Consider the following 19,487-nt stretch of genomic DNA (forward strand, 5'->3'; position numbering starts at 1 on the left):
CCCCCGACAATTCCCCCTTTTTGTATTTGTGCTAAAAATATTGTCCCGGCTGCCCTCTGCAGGGCCCTTTGCTGAAAAGACAGGGCAATATTCGAAGCGCAGTTATCACCACCAGCAGAACCACCTCCACGGTCTTGAGCGGAGATATCCACCATCCAGACCATCCCCAACCCTCCAACATCTTGGTCAGCCCATCTCATTCAACGCTTTCCGTCAGCTTCCTGACTCCCTTCGTTAATTGTGGAATACGACTGAAAATGGATTCAGAATGATGGGATCGATTCATACGACACACCCCTTCCAACTCATCGCAACCGCGTCCTTGTGCTAAAAGCAAGAAATCGATCGCAGCTCTATTTTGTAGCGCAGCATGTCTGACATGACCAACATCGGTTAGAAGGCCACTTAACGCTAACGAGGTCACCTTAGATTGCTTCCGAAGCCAACATCCCAACTTATTTAAAGTTCTTCAGGCATTTGCAATGCCAACTCCTGGTGCCAATACAGAGGCTGCTAAAATCTGGCCTCAATTCCAGAATTCAACATCATCTTGACAGGAACTGCTCAACCGACGAACAGACCTTTGGACTCATCGATGTTTTCGAGTCACGTTCAGAATCGTTAACATATTTGGTGTTAATAATGTGAGGTGGCCTCCATTCGGTTTAGATGGAATGCCTCCCCAGGCACGATCTCCACGGATTAAAAACACACCGGGAGGCAGCGCAAAAGGAACAACAGAAGATCGTGAAGCATTAGGTATAATTAGGTATAATTACACCGTGCAGTTGCGTCGCGATAGAGACTACGAGTCGCATTAACATTTTGGCCTCGGCGAGCAGTATTGCCGTACGAGTAATTAAAAAACCACACAAGCATCCGTCATTACAGATCCTAATAATTCTAACTCTTGGGGTTCCTGGTGAAAGATGCGCATACGCATGATCCCGGTTGTTTGTACGACTTTTTGGAGAATTACAGAGATTTGGGATCTGCAGCGGGTTCGCCCAGGTGTCCACAGGTCGTCCTACCAAGCACGTCGAGAATGGATTTTCAGGGGTCGCGGTGGCGAGACACAAGGTGTCCTGGTGTGTCACGTTTGCTAAAGTGACCCAAACGTTTTGTTGAGGTGGTGAGACCCCCCATCCTTCCCCCCGAGGCAGGTTCCAATCCGGGCCGGACACACCGAGCAGGAACCCAGCGAGGACCAGTGTCTGTGGAAACACCAGCAGAACCCCTTCCCCAGGTTAATTGCTCACACGGTCCACTCCGCTGACCAGTAATTAAATCTCTAACGTGGACTTTGATACCTTCTGTAAATTCTGTGTTGAACAGAGAGAAGTGTTGACAAAGGGAAGAATTCTCCCCATCCTGGAGAAAGTGAAGAACATCAACTGCTTTATCTAAACACGCCTCTGGTGGTTCCCCAACCATTCCCCCTTTTGGTTTTTGAAGCTGCTGCTTCAACGTGCCACGTGCGCGCTCAACCATCGCTTGTCCTGGTGGGGAATGGGGAATTCCTGTGACATGATTAAAAAATGTTTAAACTTTTCGTGAAGCATATGCTGGGCCGTTGTCTGTTTTAATTTGGCACCCCAAGCACAGAGAAAGCCTTTTGGAAATGTTGAATTACATCTTTTCCTGTTTCTCCATGATGTGCTGTTGCTACCAAAGCGTGAGAATAAGTATCGATAGAAACATGAACGTATTTTTGTCTGCCAAATTCATTGATATGAGTAACATCAGATCGCCAAGTCTGTAAAGCTCGTCTACCTCTGGGATTAGTACCAAAATACACTGGAGCGTGAATTCCTCGGCAATCGGGACAAGCAGCTCCAACAGAGCGAGCTTCAGCATGGGACAAACCAAACTGCCTTCGTCAAGCTGGAAAACCTTGATGAAAAAATTGATGTGATCATATAGCTTGTTGCTCGATGTTAGGAACAGTGGTCAGAGCCATAGCAGAAACAAGAGCATCCGCTCTGGCATTCCCTTCCGTAGAAAACCCTGGTCAAGTGGGATGACTCCGGATACGCACGATAAAATAAGGTTCTGTCCGTAGTTGAATACTTTTCCAGAGTTCTAAAAGCACATCAAATAATAATTGATTGTCTGCCATGGTCAAAGCCACTTTGTCTAGTCGAGAAACCAAATTAGCTCCATACGCTGAGTCAGTTACAATATTTACAGTATTTATTAACATTTGTAATTTACAATTTGTAATTTTTATAAATGTATAAAATGTATAAAATATATTAAAATGTAATTTTTATAATTTACAATGTAATTTACAATATTTACATTGCTCGCAGCTCTACCACTTGTGGAGAACCATTTTGATGTCCTACTTTGCTGTTCCAGTAATTGTTCTCCTACCAGACTACTGCTGCTTTACCCATTTTTCCAGAACCATCTGTGAAGACAGTAGGGCCTTTCACAGGTTCCAGCTGGCTGAAGTTTTTCTGACCCAATGGTGTTTCTTGAGCAAATTTCAGGAGCGGGTGCGACGGTAGAGGATACGAGATCTGTCCTTGAAAACCCGCCAGAGCCGCTTGCAGCTCGGAATTGTAATTTACCACCAAATTGGTAATTTACCACCAATTTACCTCTGCCTCTGTAATTTACCATAGGTGGTGTAATCGTAATTTTGAACAGCGAAAACAATTGTCGCTGGATCACGGCCCATTAGTTCTACACATCGTTTTCTGGCTTTTATGATGACATCAGCAATAAGTTCAATCAAGCCAGGAGCGGTTTTTCGTGGCCGGAATGACAAAAACATCCATTCTGAAATATGTCATGGGTCATCCCACTCAGAATTCCACTGCACCAAAGCACCAAATGGCCCAGTTTTGTCAATTAGTACAAAGAATTGGACCAATTGAGACAGATCGATTCCAGAAACAAATTTCTTGTCTAAACATTGTTCCACCATGTGAATTACATTGAACGCTTCCTTCTTTAATATTCTGGGTTCTGCCGGATCATTGGAATGTTTTAAGAAGTCCAATAGAGGTTGTAACTGTGAATTGGTCAGTCCGAGATAGGGCCTGATCCAGTTCAAGGATCCCATTAATTTCTGTACATCACTGAGGGTCTTAACCGCAAGGTTGAGTTTCACAGGTTGGGGCACAACCTGCGTGTTTGGAATTGTCATTCCCAAATATTTCCATGGTGCTATTATTTCTTGCACTTTTCCAGGGCCAATAACTAACCCGTATTGTTGTAGCGAATTCCTGGCCAAATTTTTCATGTCCTTCAACCGCTCCTTGTTGTCTGATGCTAACAGAATGTCATCCATATAGTGATAACGATAACTAGTGGGGAATTTTTCCCTTACAGGTGACAGAGCTTGTGCAACAAACCATCGATAAATGGTCGGTGAATTTTTCATGCCCTGCGGCAGAACATCTCTTTTTGCTGGTTCTGCATGATTGATAGAAGGCACAGAAAATGCAAATTTGTCTTTATCTCGGGAAGCTAATGGAATTGTAAAAAAACAATCCTTAAGGTCCATGACGATGATTTCCCCATCTTGAGGGATCATGGCAGGTGAAGGCATGCCCGGTTGCAGAGCCCCCATCGTGGCCATGACAGCATTGAATTGCCGCAGGTCGTGCAAAAATCGCCATTTACCTGATTTCTTTTTGATCCCAAACACCGGAGTATTCCATGGACTGTGAGATGGTTCCATGTGTCCGGCAGTCAGTTGTTCTGCTACCAATTCTTGCAGGGCCTTGATTTTTTCAATTGGTAGGGGCCACCGATCCACCCACACAGGGTTATTTGTTCACCAGGTTAAAACAAGCATGGGTTGTTTTAACACACGTGGCCCCCGTCAAAAATCCGTGGTAATTCTCACCCCCCACTGCGACAAGCGATCCCTCCCCCATAAATTGAGGGGAGCCGCTGTCACGCATGGTTTAACGACCGCTTGTTGGTCCTCAGGATTGGTGACAAGAACTGGACTGGCTGCCGTCACATATGGTTTAACAACTGCTTGTTGGTCCTCAGGATTGGTGACCAGAACTGGACTGGCTGCCGTCTCAGCTCGTGTGGATCCTCCCAGCCCCACTCCTCCCATCCCAGCCTCCTCTGTCGGCCAGGTCGATGGCCACAGATCGTCGGCGATAATAGTCACGTCGGCGATAATAGTCACGTCGGCTCCGGTGTCCAGGAGCCCCGCAAGCCTTACTGTCGTCGGCGATCTTCCATGATTCGTCAGATGTGGTCGGGATGACGAGACAGTCTGAGACCGGCAGAACCGAGGGGGTCCCGCAGAGCCGAAGCCTCCATCGCATCGCCGTCACTGTTCTGCTTTGGAAATAGAACTCGAAAAAGGAACGAGTTGAGCAATATGACAACCCCTTTATACCAATAACCGCAATATAATATTGTGCAATATATTGCACAATATATACAACATAACAATCCCTTTAGGGATTGTTACTGGTGGGTAGGGGGTCGAAACCATCGCGCCAATTTGACCTGTAAAATCAGCATCGATAACTCCCACGTGTACAATTATTCCATTTAACGTGCTAAATGATCTTCCCAATAGCGACACGCTCAGTCCTCGTCCGATAGGACCCCTTGCATTAAGAAGGACCTTAACGATGTCGTTAGTGACTCGAGTGACTGTGTCGGCGGTGGAGACATCCAGCCCTGCTGAGCCAGCTGTTATAAGCGGCGACGAACCATTGCACGCCAGCCCATGGGTAATCCAATCAAAGTTAATTAAAGCAAGCGACAAACAGGCAAAACAGTGCTGGGCGGTCGGGGAGTCTCCGCTCTACCAACAGCGCGCGCCCCCCCTCCCCCCCAGAGTTTTATAGTTTTATAATAACTTTTATAATAACTTTTAAAAAACTTTTTACAATAACTTTTTATAATAACTTTTGAAAAAATTTTTATAATAACTTTTTAAAAACTTTTTATAATAACTTTTTATAATAACTTTTTTATTTTAATAATAACTAAGTTTTATAATAACTTTTTATAGTTTTTTGTTGCCAGGTTAAAGTCTCGGGCTCATGTGGGCTTGTTTAGTCTCTTCTGCGATTGCACGCCCTGTTGCTGGGGGAGTCGTGGGATGAAGGCTGCAGTCTTCCTCCGTGTTTTTTTTTGTGTCACCTGGAGCGTGGGCCCCTTAATTAAAATCACTCCTTATTAGGCATGGAAAGCCAACACATCTTGTTCACTTTGCCAGACAGTGGAGTTACGATGTTTCCAATCACACCTGCCTGCAAGGGCGAACACTGCCCTGCAGAAACAAACACATTAGGCAAGGCTTACAGAACTGGTGTGATCAACAAACATATAAAATAAATTTATCACAATGGAACGGCGATTTATGGTCTTGGTTACCTGGAGCACCATGGGTAAAACAGCTTCTGTTCTATCTGTTATGTGCATTTGTCACTCTGATGTTTGTGCCACGTGCTATTCCTTGTTTTATTCAATTAATGCAACATGTCCTATCGAATATGCAGTTTGTATCTGTTGCTTCAGTGCAAAACAGATTCCTGCCCTTGGCCAATCAAAGCGCGCGACTGTATCACTTGTTTAGGAACATGTGCTCTGGGATGGGGCGTGGAACTGCCTAAACACCCCCTCGCACTCAGGTTGGTCAGACCACGATTGCTAGCTCTGTAGTTAACCAAAATGTATGTTTTTCTCATCGTTAACTTAGCGACAGTTGCTTTGTTAGTCATTACTATATGTATGTCTTGGGTTTGTAAGTGTCCCGGGTGGTTTGGGGATTTTGTGGCTGTTGTTTTGTTGATCTTTGTCTGGCTGTATGTATGTGTTCGTTTTGTAATGGTTTGCATCAACCGTCTTGCAATTGTACTTGTTCATATGGACAACGACCTTCTCCCCCCTCCCCGTTCCGAAAGACCAGGAACACCCTCCTTAGGCTCGGACAAGGTCACCTTTCAGTAGGCATTGTTATCATTGGTGTTTTCTTATTAAGTGTTTAGGTAAAATAGTGGTTAGGTGTTGTTATATAAGGTTACTGTTTAGTTGTTATTAAGTGTTTAGGTAAAATAGTGGTTGGGTGTTGCTATATAAGGTTACTGTTTAGTTGTTATTAATTGTTTAGGTAAAATAGTGGTTGGGTGTTGCTATATAAGGTTACTGTTTAGTTGTTATTAATTGTTTAGGTAAAATAGTGGTTGGGTGTTGCTATATAAGGTTACTGTTTAGTTGTTATTAATTGTTTAGGTAAAATAGTGGTTGGGTGTTGCTATATAAGGTTACTGTTTAGTTGTTAAATATGGAAATTTGTAGGAAAAGCCTCTAGGCCCAAAATAAGGAACAGTTTTCCCGCCGCACATGCGGACTTCAACACCGGCAAACTGCGTGGACGGAGACCATTTTGTAGCGTACGCCGGCAAAATGACGGAGTATGACTACGTGTTTGCGCTGATTCCCATTTATTATATAGCCTTTGAGTTAATAGCGGTTATCTTAATTGTTCTTTTAATACTTCTTTTTTGTCCTTGTCGCTGTTCACCATGCGAATGACCATTATGTTTCTTTTATTGATTTTTTGTGACCCTGAGATATGTTTTAGTATTGTAGAGTCACTTGAATTTATAATAGTTAATTGTCACGGTATGTTAAGTAGATGATGCGTTAATAGCGGTTTAGCCATTGGATAAGATAATTGTTAAATGTGTTTTAATGTTATAGAGTTAGCTAAGTTTAGAATAAAAGTTGATGTTAAGTAGATGTTGCTAGTTATTGGATATTGTTGTTTAACCTGTTTAGAAATGTTATAATTGTTATGATATTGTTGATCGTTTATATTGTTGCAGAATGTGGAAGTATTGTAGTATTCTCAAAAAGCCAAATCATTTTATTTTGTTGTTTTACCATGGAAATTTGTTAACTTGGTTATGTCGTTGTAGCATGCACCTCTTCCCTCTTTCTCTCTCTATACCTTTACTTTCTACGCCACCACGAGGGCAGCAATGTCGAGCCACGGGGTGGATGTAAGAGACTGCGTTGGAACTGCTGACTCGACATCGCTGACATCGTTACCGGGGAGTGCGCACAGGCTGTCCCCGAAGAAAGCCACCGCATCCGCAACAGCCGAGCTGTGCCTGCCCACCAACACGAGGTGAGAAACCATCACGAGCACCTGGGCATGCGCCCATGGAAGAACAAGGGGCGGCACGCGGAATAATGAGTTTGTAGAAATGGGTGGACTTTTCCGAGAAACCGTGGGGACTGGGACGATAAAAAAAGGACGGCGTACTCCCCTCCCTCCTGGCACACGCGACGAGTGACCTGGACGTTGGGTGACCACTGAAGGAGATGAAGAAGATGAAGAAGGAGAGAAGGAGATGAGCTGAGGAACCCGACCCCCCGTCACTGGCGTCGGAGGCGACTCGGCGGGACGTTGTTGGCTTCGTGGTGGTAACGAGTCTTGCTACCTCTTCTCCGTTCTCTTGCTTAGGTCTGCCTCTTCTCTTTCTTCCTCACTTCGTTTCTATCACAGTTATTGGTTGTTATAGGAAATAAACGTTGGAAGGTTGTACAGCACTTGACCTCGTTTGTGTCTTCATCTCGCTCTCGGGATCATTTAACAACCCTCCCCGATATTGGGTCGGGACAGGCGCATAATGACGATCGTCCCCAAGTTATTACTTGTCGGGGAATGGCTTGCAGAAAGGGGTCATTGGGATTATATGCAGCTAGTGGGCCAACAGAATGACACTCGCATGGAGGGGGCTACTGCTAACAGCCTTGACATGACTGGGCCGAACTAGGCCCCAGCACAACTGTGGGGGAAGCTCAGCAAGGTCACAGCGTCCTTGAAGAAGAAAAACAACTAAGGCAAGGCCGGCTAGAACCGGTAAAAGGGGAATTCCCTCGCAAGCAAGAAGCCACAAGTAGGCGTGTTATGCAAATGTGACCTTTTCGTGTTCAACCTATAGCCAGGCTGTGTTTGGAATGTATTAGCACCAAGACATATATAAAGCTACACACTGTTCAATAAAGTTGGCACTATGTTTTGATTCATATTGGATTACTGGTGTCCGCCTTATTTCCTTCTCGTCAAGTGGCGCCCGAACAGGGACCCCGATTGCTCCAACAGGGGTCAACCTTGGAAAGGCGAGAAGACAGTTACCGGTGCAGCGGGAGCCGGTGTCGGCGACTCCTCCGACAAGGGGCACGACGAGCCCGGGAGGACGGCAGGGAGCCGGGAGCTGCGGGTTAGGAGCGCTCCGTCGTAGAAGTAGGGGACGCGCAGAGGATACGGCTGGCCAGCATGGATAAAGAGGTAGCGTTTTCTCTACTTCAAAGCTTTTTAGAAAAGCGAAAAGTGAACTTTAATCTTAAACATCTGTCCGGTTTGTGTGCCTATGGTTGCGCAAAGGGATTTTTCAAGTCAGGGGATGACTATTTTGATTGGAACCAGTGGAGGGAATTTGGCAATGAACTTTGGAACGATGTTATCGATGGGAAAAAGGAAGCCAAAGCTCTCCAGGTCCCCTGGCGAGAGACTATTAACACCATCGCCAAATATAAAGAGGAGAGAGCCCTGGCAGTCTCGGTGTCAGCGAAACTTGGTGAAACACAAAGAGTGGCTTCTTCTCAGGTGGAAAATCACCAAACGCAGGCTTTTAATCTGTTAGCTCCGGGACCGCCTGCTGTAGGTTTGCCAGTGAAGGTCGCTAAGACCCCGGCAGAAGCGGAACAGCGAGCACAGGAGGCTGTTGCCGCGCTATCGCCCTCTAACCAGGAATCCGACATTGCCTGCGTAGCAGAGTCTACTCCCCCATTACCCTCGGCACCACCTATGTCATTGACACCGAACCCCTTTTTACAAGATATCGCTGTCCAAACCTCTGCACTGCCCTCTCGGAGGGGCTCTGTTTCAACACCGAACCCTTTTGTAGAAGATTACGGTCAGGCGAAGACCCCTCTCAGTCGTTCTAGTAGTAGCTCTAGTGATTTAGATAGTGATGTAAATTCGGTGGAAGAGCTGTCTGATTTGTTTGAGAAGTTGTTTAAGATTTGCCAAAAGAGAGGGGGGAAACCAGAGCCGGTTTTTGCGAAACAACCTAAGAGAAAAAGCAAGTTGCAGGCGAAGGGCAAGGTTGCAGGTCAGGAGATACGGGAGGAGAGGGAGCTCAAACTCCCCCGTCCTCGTTGCCAACCATGGCCAAAAATAGCAAAGCAGGCCATGGAAGCGGGTGACGTTGCAACAGCAAATGAACTCTTAAAGGCCATGCCTGTGATATATAAGCAGCATGGGGAGGGGGATGATGCATATACCGCGGGTGAACACGACCCGTTTGACTGGAAGTTGTTGGTGCAACTGAGGGACACTGTGCGGCAGACGGGTTTACATAGTGAGCCTAGCAAACAGATGCTTCAGTATATCTTTTCTGCGAGTGGTATTATTTTGCAAGAAGATATTAAACAAGTGGTAAGAATGATACTTACCCCATCACAAACCATGCAATATGAAAGTCACCTTCAACGGCTCTGTAACACTGCCGCTACTTTGCCCAGGGCAGAGGGGGATCCGTTAGCTGGGGTAACGGCGGCACAGCTGATAGGGACTGGTACTTATTTTGGGGTACAGGCTCAGCTAGGACTTCCTCCAGCCATTTTACAGGAGGCTATGCGATTGGCACAGATAGCCCTCAGTGAAGTTAAAGCTGGTAGCGTAACTCCATCGTACTTGTCGGTAAAGCAAAAGCCAAACGAATCGTATGCAAGCTTTTTGGACAGGTTGCACCAAGCCTTAGACCAGTCAGACCACCCTGAGCATGTAAAGACTACCCTTGGTGAGAAGTTGGCTTTTGAGAATGCGAATGCGCGAACTAGGGATGTTTTGGTCACCCTCCCTCCTCATGCCTCTGTACAAGACATGTTAGAAAGGGCTCTGCGTTTAGAAAGTGCGGGCGCGTTAATGTCAGAAAGGGCATTTCCCTTGGTAGCCCCAGAGCCTTCGCCTGAGCAGGTTGCTGCCAAGGCGTTAAAGGAAGTAGCTGAGAAGCAGAGCCACATTGTGGAACAACAAGCTAAAGTACTAGATAATGTGATGGCAGCCTTGACGCCCCTAGTCCAACAACGTAAGGAAACGAGAGGGCGACAAAGAAGGATAAAGTGTTTTCGCTGCGGACAACAGGGGCATTTTCGAGATCACTGTAGAGCAGCTGCTGTGTTTTGTGACCACTGTAACTCTCGCTCCCACGCCACCGTAACTTGTTGGCGTCAGGGAAACTGGAAACAGAGCGCGGCTGGTCCCCGCGCGCAGACACAAGTAGCGGCACCAGTCAAATACAGCCCGCCACCCGAGACAGCCTCGGCTTGGACCTGGCAACAGCAGTAGACAGTATCTTGACAGATTCACGACCTGTTGTTATTGAATCCTCTACCCAGGGGCCCATACTAATTAGTGGCAAAGCAGTTGGTGGTTTACTTGTTGGTCATTCACCATCTGCTGTAAAAGGACTGATAGTTATCCCGGGAGTGATAGACTCTGATTACGTAGGAGTCATCAAAATCATGGTGCAAACTCAGTTCCCACCGATACGAGTTCCTGCAGGGAGTCGTATTGCACAGATCGTTCCCCTTCCACAACTGACCAAAGAAATGACACCACGCCTTACAAATGAAAGGGGGGCTGGTGGCTCTGGGTCCACAGGGCCTGCCGCAATGCTTACTCTGTCCATGGGTATACGACCAGAAGCTACCGTGACGTTATCGAATGGGGCTGATAGTTTTCAGCTCACTATGCTTTTAGATACAGGAGCTGATATCACAATTGTGTCCACCTTGTGCTGGCCTAAAGACTGGCAGACACTTCCCAGCGTGAGAGGGGTAGAAGGAGTTGGTGGAGCAGCTGCAGTGCGCCAATCCTCAGCGCCCATTCGTATCCACCTAGACAATCGACACGCTCAGATCCCCATTACGGTAATGCCTCTGCCCCAAGGCGTAAATGGACTCCTCGGTCGCGATGCTTTGAGACAACTTGATATGCGACTTACAAATGCCTCGGATTTTTGCTGACGGCCACTGTTCGGTACAATTTTCCGCTGCAGCTCCAGTGGGTCAGTGATACCCCCATCTGGATAGAGCAGTGGCCGTTAACAAAGGAGAAGCTGCAACAGGCACATAACCTTGTACAGGAGCAGTTGGCTGCAGGACATTTAAGGCCATCAACCAGTCCCTGGAATACGCCGATTTTTGTCATTCCTAAAAAGTCAGGGAAATATCGACTATTACAGGACTTACGCGCCGTCAATGAACAAATGCAGGCAATGGGTGCACTTCAGCCAGGATTACCATCTCCAGCAATGTTACCAGAAGCCTGGCATTTGTTGGTAATTGATCTCAAGGACTGTTTTTTTACCATCGCACTGCACTCGAATGATGCTCCGCGATTTGCTTTTACCTTGCCAGCTATTAACAGGCAAGGTCCTAGCGCGCGGTTTGAGTGGACAGTTCTTCCTCAAGGCATGAAAAACAGCCCCACACTCTGTCAACTGTTTGTCGACCAGGCCCTGCAGCCGCTCCGTGAACAGTGGTTTTCTACACGCATCTATCACTACATGGATGACATTCTTTTCTGTAGACAACAACCCTTCACCGAAAAAGACATTTTAGTCATTTCCAATATGTTAAGCCGGCAAGGTCTCCAGATTGCACCAGAGAAAATTCAAAGGGAACCTCCGTATAAGTACTTGGGATGGATCATCACTGAATCTCAAATTCGACCTCAGAAATTGTCTTTACATTTGGACATTAAGACCCTAACAGATGTTCAAAAACTTATGGGGGATCTTCAGTGGTTGAGACCGGTCATTGGCTTCACCAATCCTGATTTAGAACCTCTGCGACCGCTTCTAAAGGGGACTGATCCAGCAGCTTCGGTTGTACTCACCCCTACTCAGGAACGTTTGTTGCGACGTTTGGCATCAATGGTGGCAGAATGTTGGGTCAGTCGATATAATCCCGATTCTGCAGTAGATCTTACCATACTACCTACTGATAATACATTGCTTGGGGCCATTACCCAGGCAATGCACTCTAAGGGGGAGAGCACTCATGTGCTCGAATGGGTGTTTGTGACCTTGCAGCCCAGAACAACCATCCAACGGAAAATTGAGCTTTTGTCAGAATTGATACGGAAGGGTAGAAAGCGGTGTTTACAGATTCATGGAGAAGAACCCTCTACCATTTATTTGCCCATCCGAAAATTGGATTTAGAACAAATGATTGCTGAAAATGACTGCTTACAACTGGCTCTTTTGAGCACAGCCACAACATTGAACACAGCGTCGCTGGCCTCTCCTACCTTGAAATGGATGGGTCAGGGACAGTGGATAACACGACCCAAGTACTCAGAACGACCATTGGCAGAGGCAGTGACTGTGTTTACAGATGCAGGCAAAAAATCTAGGTGTGCAGCGATCGTTTGGAACCGGGACGGCCAATGGCAACAGCATATACTTAAGGGAGAGCCCGCTGACTCTTTACAAACGTTAGAATTGCTTGCAGTGGTGTGGGCTACCGTCAGATGGCTCACAATGCCTCTCAATATAGTAACTGATTCTCTCTATGTCGCAGGGATTGTACGCCGCGTAGAGACTGCCTTTATTCGTGACATCAAGAATTTACGGCTTTTTGAACTCTTGAGGCGTCTTCGCAGTGCACTTCAACAGAGGAGTGCCGCTTATTGTGTTATTCATATTAGAAGCCATAAATGGCAACAAGGCCTTGGAGAAGGGAATGCGAGGGCAGATCGATTAGTATCGGTGGTTGCCCCGCGAGATGAATTTCAGGCGGCTCGCCACTCTCATGAAATGTTTCATCAGAACGCTAAAGGCTTGTGCAAACAGTTTAGAATTTCAGTGAATGATGCCAAGGGCATTGTGCAAACCTGCCCAGAATGTAATCATCATGGGCCAGGTTTGGGTCTTGGTGTCAATCCTAGAGGACTGCAGGCCAACCAGATATGGCAAATGGATGTAACTCATGTGTCAGAGTTTGGGAGACTAAAATATGTACATGTATGCATAGATACTTTTAGTCACATGTTGTGGGCCACGGCACAAGCCGGTGAGAAAGCCATTCATGTCCAGAGGCACCTGACAGTTTGCCTAGCTGTTATGGGGGTTCCACAACAGATAAAGTCTGATAATGGTCCAGCTTATGCTGGAGAAAAGATAAGACGCTTTATGCAAAGATGGGGTATTCACCATGTCAGAGGCATTCCCAATTCTCCAACAGGTCAAGGTATTATAGAGAGGGCACACCAAACTTTAAAATGGTATTTGTTAAAATATTCTCAAATATCAGATGTTCAGGAGAAACTGGCTGTGACATTGTTTACCCTAAATCATTTGTGTATTTTTGGTGAAAGTGATTCCCCACCAGTAGTTCTGCATGCCCCAAAGGAGCAGCTGGACAAAAGAGTCCCAATGTTTGTACACTATCGGGACCCAAAGACTGGACAATGGCAGGGTCCGGCTGAGGTTCAGTATCTTGGAAGGGGTCATATGTGTGTGCTTGCACCTACAGGATCACTATGGGTACCAGCGAGGTGGACGCGCCCTGCGGCCAGCCAGCGAGTTCATCCTGACCGTGACATTGTTAGAGATGTGTCTTCTGACGACGCAGACACGGGCCGTCTACAGGGTGAACGACAGAACCAATATGTGGGTGACTTGGGCTAATCATACTGGCAATTTAGATTTTTGTCTGAGTATGCAGTCAGCCACTAGCCCCTTTAAAACGTGCCTCGTGGGTATACCTGGTGTTGAAGAGTCTGCCTTTGCTGCCTATGCTACTAATAACTGTCACTCTCCTCCCACCGTAGCTAGCTGTACTGCCACGTTAATCCGATCTCTTAACACCACCTTGCCCTGGGATCCACAAGAACTAGAATTGCTGGGTGCTAAAGCGGTGGGGTCAACGTCCAAAGGTCACACTCAGACGTGTGTCACATTCGGTGATAGGTTTAGTGGCAGGAACGGGTTTGAAACCTTTATCGGTGATACTCAGCCTCATGCGCGGGCAGACAAGAGATGGAACGAGTCAGGCTGGACGGAAGTATCGCCAGGGCCCAATTTCAGGCCATGGGATACAGGTTTTTGCGGCACCAATGAGACCACTCTTGACGGCTATAATGTCTCTCTGCCATTAGGTGCCTACGGGGCAGTTGATCTGTATAGCCCACTGCCATCGGTAGTTGGGCCCTTATTGTGGAACAACAACACCCCAAAAGCTCTTCCCCCAAATGTGTTTTTGATCTGTGGGGATAGAGCTTGGCAGGGCATCCCAAAAAACGCATATGGTGGACCGTGTTATCTGGGAAAACTTACCCTTTTTGCCCCGCATCAAAGGGACTGGCTGAACTTGACTAAGAGAACACGTCGTGTTAAACGAGGCGTGCCTTTGGATGATTCCTGTCGTGATGATGTTCAATTGTGGTCTACGACGGCCAACATTTTTGCTACGGCCTTTTTTCCGGGTTTGGCTGCAGCTCAAGCCCTCAAACAGCTGGAACGGTTGACATGCTGGTCGGTTAAACAAGCCAATGTCACCACAGAGGTTTTGTCACAATTGCTGCACGATCAAGACAGTTTGCGTCATGCCTTCTTGCAAGATCGTGCTGCCATTGATTTCTTGTTGTTAGCACATGGTCACGGGTGTGAAGACATTGAAGGAATGTGTTGTTTTAATCTTTCTGACCATAGTGCGTCCATTCACAAAAAGTTGGCTTGATTGGAGTCTCACACTCAGAGAGTTGTTAAGAATGTGAATCCCTTTGATGAGTGGCTACAATCGGCCTTTAGTGGACTTTCTCCTTGGTTGCTTAGCTTGTTAAAGGAAGGCTTACGCTTTATAGGTATAGTATTGTTGGTATTGATTATTTTACGCATTGCTTATGCCTGCATTAGGAAAAGTATAGAACGAGTGACACAAACTAACATTCTGTTGGCCCAAAAACAAAAAGGGGGAATTGTCGGGGAATAGCTTGCAGAAAGGGGTCATTGGGATTATATGCAGCTAGTGGGCCAACAGAATGACACTCGCATGGAGGGGGCTACTGCTAACAGCCTTGACATGACTGGGCCGAACTAGGCCCCAGCACAACTGTGGGGGAAGCTCAGCAAGGTCACAGCGTCCTTGAAGAAGAAAAACAACTAAGGCAAGGCCGGCTAGAACCGGTAAAAGGGGAATTCCCTCGCAAGCAAGAAGCCACAAGTAGGCGTGTTATGCAAATGTGACCTTTTCGTGTTCAACCTATAGCCAGGCTGTGTTTGGAATGTATTAGCACCAAGACATATATAAAGCTACACACTGTTCAATAAAGTTGGCACTATGTTTTGATTCATATTGGATTACTGGTGTCCGCCTTATTTCCTTCTCGTCAATTACTAAACAGGTTCCATTTACTGAGTTTTAGCAAAATTAAGGAAGGATTTTGCACGGACTCCAAAGCGATCAGAAACGGAATATGTTTGGAGAGTCTCGTCATCAGGAGGAGATGGAATCTTGTTGTCAGAGAAGGAAGCAGAAGGATCCTGGGGTGTTTTTATATCCTTATTTTATATCCTTATGTCACCTTATATAATGCCTATATAATGCCTATATCAATAATGCATCATGTTCGTCATGTAAGTTGCATGTCTCTGTGTTACAGCGTGTTGCAGGTAGGAAAGTCAGTTTATTACACCTAATCAAACAATTACAACACAGTTCCGAGGCAGGCAGCTGATGAAAGATTGGAATAATAAATTGTAACTTCCAAGCCAAAAATTGCAGATAAAAAAGCCAATTGCAGAGAAAGGCTGTTGGCTAAAATTAGGCCAGCCGAGATTCATTTCAGGGAGTCACATATAAGAAGTTTTGAAGCTGTTTCCGCTGTGACATCTAAAGATAATCCTTTGTGCTTTATAAAAGCTCATAAGAGAAATGCTTTTTATATATTTAAAAATGAAAAAAAAAAAAAAAGTTCCTCTTCAGGAATGGTTTTGTTTCACCCAAGTTAACTAAACATTGGTGCTTCTTTAAATCTATACCATGATATGTATTTATATCCTTATTTTATATAAGGATACATGTTACAGGTGTGCTTCTAATTACCAGTAATTATCAGGCCTCGTGGTCGTTGACACCGAGGGCAGCAGATTGGGCCGGGGGGCTGAACCCTTTGGAGAGGGGAGACCCCCTCGCTAGAATAGGTAGAAATCGGTAGAAAATGGGCAAAAGGTGGCTCGTTGGCAGATGATGGATGATCAGGAGCTGAAATCTCACCAGGGCTCTCCAAGGATGATGCCTGTGGATCCAGAATGGATGACTTCTCTAATCCGAGGACTTCCAGAGCTCTAAAACCCATTGGGATCAAACTCCAGGGGAAGATCCCAAATTGGAGCAGACGGAGTTCCAGCTGCTCTAGAGGGAGGAACGACCCCCAATCGCTGGAGAAAAGTGTGGACGTGGGGGGAAGCAGCCCAAGAGCTCATTAACTTTGGGAGGAAATATGGTCCCATGGGTGGATCCTGGCCAAGACCTGAAAGCCCTACGAGCCACGGAAGAAGGTGAGGGGTGGTCAGCGCCGGTCAAGAGAAGTCAGGATTCCAAATGGGATGCTGGGAGAGGGAAGTCCCGAAGCCACCAGGAATGGTGGCAACTGGGGCTCCGGAGAGGTGTTCCCCAAGATCTAACGGATGGGCTTCCAACCCAGAAGTTGGAGAAACTTGTCCAAAAATGGCAAAAAGTCAATTTGGAACCAGCCCCTAGTGCCCTACTATGGATAGACCTCGGGGAAGAAGCTGAGGAAGAAACCAAGGTGATGGGAAACCAGATCCTCCATTTCCCGAAGATGAAATGGAGGATGGATGTTGATAAGAAATGGAGGATGGATGTTGATAAGACAACTCACCTTCCATTGGGGAGGGGATTTATCGATTACTGTGGCTGTAGGGCCAGAGAAAAAAACAGTTTTAATTGATATGGGGGGCACAAATCATCGCACTGATGTGGACCGAGTCAGAGCAACGTGGAATTTCGACTTTGTCCGAAAACCTCATTAACTGAAATGCTTTGGGGGAAACCCAGTCGGTCCCTACGGCCTTGGGAACATGAACGCCTTTGGGATGCAGTTCCCCAGGTCAAGAATTGTCGGGGGAGAAATGGCTGCCCCGAACTGAATGCATTTTGTCCTAAACCCTTGACTTTAACCCCAGACCCTCAGTGGTCCCGGAGAACCGGTTTTTTCTCCTGGACAGCCAGTCCTGGTAGAACCGCCAACCATCGGAGCCGTTCCTTCTGTGCTCACCGAACGCCTCAATAAAACTGCTCGAAAAGCAAAAGATGGAAAAGAACATCAAATCCACACTGGGTGGATTATTCCATCCTTCTCATAACCATCTGCTTCTGGTTCCTTGGAGCGACCCAAATCTGTTTTTTTTTATTTTTTCCAGGTGAAATCTTGGAAGTCTGCCTGCAGGAATCCATGAAGCTGCAGATGGTTTGGTCAGTGATTCCTTTGTTAATATTTATAGGGTGTTAATATTTATAGGGTGTCGTTACAGAACCAAATCCAAGAGGTGTTAAAGCTCGGATTTATTCTTCTGTCAAAAAGTTCGTTAGAACTCCAGGAACATTTGATAAACCCCAGGTTCGATGATGTCAGGGGAATTAGTCCTGCCCAGCCGACTTCAGAATCCTGGAGATTTCCAAGCGCTGACCCAAAACGCGCCGATTGCTCCCCGAAAAGCGGAGGGCTCTCTCCCTCGAGGAGTTCCCCTCTGGCCGTGCCCCGACCCGAGGGGCAGTCCCCGGCTGCAGCCCTGCCGCTCCCAGGATTTTCCCTTTTCTAGGAGAAATTTCCCAATTCCCAAATTTCAGTTGGACCGATTCCAACCTGGCCTCCGGCGGGACCCCAGTTCTCCCCTGGTCGAATCGGATCCGGTGTCGTTTCATCCCGATTTGGGCCGTTTAATCCCGATTTCAATGGACCAGGGAGGACCCCGAGGGCTCCCCCCGCCTCCCCCGGGAAGCCCCGCCCACTCCCAGCCCCACCCACCAGCTGCCAGGCCCCACCCCCTCACCCTAACCCCACCCCAGCTCCACCTCCAGCCCCACCTGACCCCCGCCTCCCCGCCCAAGCCCCGCCTCCTTTCTCCCAGGTGGCCACGCCCCCTTGGAAAGAGAGGGAAAGAGAGGCCCTGCCTCCCTGCCCCCTCCCTCCAGAGGCCCCACCCCCTTTGCCTGCAGGCCCCGCCCACCACATTCACACCCCTGTAGCAGGGTTCCCCAGCATTCACCCCCCTAAGTCCCCCCTCCCGAGCCCCCGCCCCGAGCCCCCAGGCTCCACCCATCCACCCCAGGCACAGCCCACTCTCTCCACAGTCCCCGCCCATTCCCCCTCAAGCCCCGCCCACCACCTTCACACCACTGGAGCAGGGTTCCCAAGCAAACACCCCCCCAGGTACCCTCGCCCCTCCACCCCAGGCCCCGCCCACTCCCCCACAGACCCCGCCCCTTCCCCCAAGCCCCACCCACCTCATTAGCGCTGCTAATTAGCGCGCTAAGGTGTGTGTGCCTTTGAAAAGGGACGGGGGGATTACCCAGGGGGTGGGGCTACGCCCTGGGGGTGGAGCCACGCCCTGGAGGTGGAGCTAAGGCTGAGGGGCGGGGCTTGGTCTGGAAGGGGCGGGGCTAAGTCCTAAAAAGGGAGGGGAGAGGCCCTTGGGGAGATGGGGGGGCTATGTGCCTTTAAAAAGGGATGGGGGGTGGCTGAAGGGGCGGGGCCACGCCTAAGGGGCGAGGCTACACCTTAGGAGTGGGGCTACACCAAGAGGCGGTGCCACGCCTTCGGGGAGGGGCCAAGGATGCCCCTCGGGTGGGGCGGCAAAAGAACATTGGGGCAGGGGGAGCTGGAGGGGGCGGAGCTACAGGCAGGTGGTCAGGTCAGGTCTCAGGGGCGGGGCTAAGAGCACCCTGGTCTCCAAGAGGGGAGGGGGCGGGTCTTCCCAGCCGAGGAGGTGGAGCCAAGGCCAAGGGGTGTGTTCTGGTAGGGGGCGTGGCTTACTCTTGACAGGGGGCGGGGCTAAAGGCTCTTGCCGAGGGGAGGACTCAGCATCCCGGGGGTGGGTCTTCCCGGCCCAGAGGGCGGAGCCAAGGCAGGGGGTGTGTCCTCCTGACTTGGGGGCAAGGCTTACACCTCTGGGGCGGGGCTTAATGCTCCATAACCCTAAAATCCTTGGGGGCGGGACTCAGCATCCCAGGGGTGGGTCTTCCCTGCCCAGAAGCCAGAGCCAAGGCGGGGGTGTGTCCTTCTGGCTTGGGGGTGGGGCTTATTCATCAGGGGGTGGGGCTAAATGCTCTATAGGCCTAAACTTACCAGGGGAAGGACTCAGCGTCCCGGGGGCGGGTCTTCCCGTGCCAGGGGGTGGAGCCTGAGCGGCAGTGGGCGTGCCCACCATCAGCCCCACCCCCACCCC

At 48.2% G+C, this 19,487-nt stretch overlaps 1 protein-coding gene across 1 annotated transcript; it reads left to right on the forward strand.

Moving 5' to 3' along the window:
* The first annotated feature begins 13,737 nt into the window (after positions 1-13,737).
* Positions 13,738-15,023, forward strand: LOC142028053 (uncharacterized). The gene has a single exon (XM_075022161.1). It carries the CDS (start codon positions 13,738-13,740, stop codon positions 14,755-14,757), a length of 1,020 nt encoding a protein of 339 aa, XP_074878262.1. The 3' UTR covers positions 14,758-15,023.
* The last annotated feature ends 4,464 nt before the right edge of the window (positions 15,024-19,487 follow it).

The sequence above is a fragment of the Buteo buteo genome, unplaced genomic scaffold (assembly GCF_964188355.1).
Source record: "Buteo buteo unplaced genomic scaffold, bButBut1.hap1.1 HAP1_SCAFFOLD_128, whole genome shotgun sequence".
Classification (NCBI taxonomy): domain Eukaryota; kingdom Metazoa; phylum Chordata; class Aves; order Accipitriformes; family Accipitridae; genus Buteo; species Buteo buteo.

Coding starts and splice junctions, on each gene's coding strand:
- LOC142028053 (XM_075022161.1), top strand. CDS start 13,738: ATGCAGTCAGCCACTAGCCCCTTTAAAACGTGCCTCGTGGGTATACCT.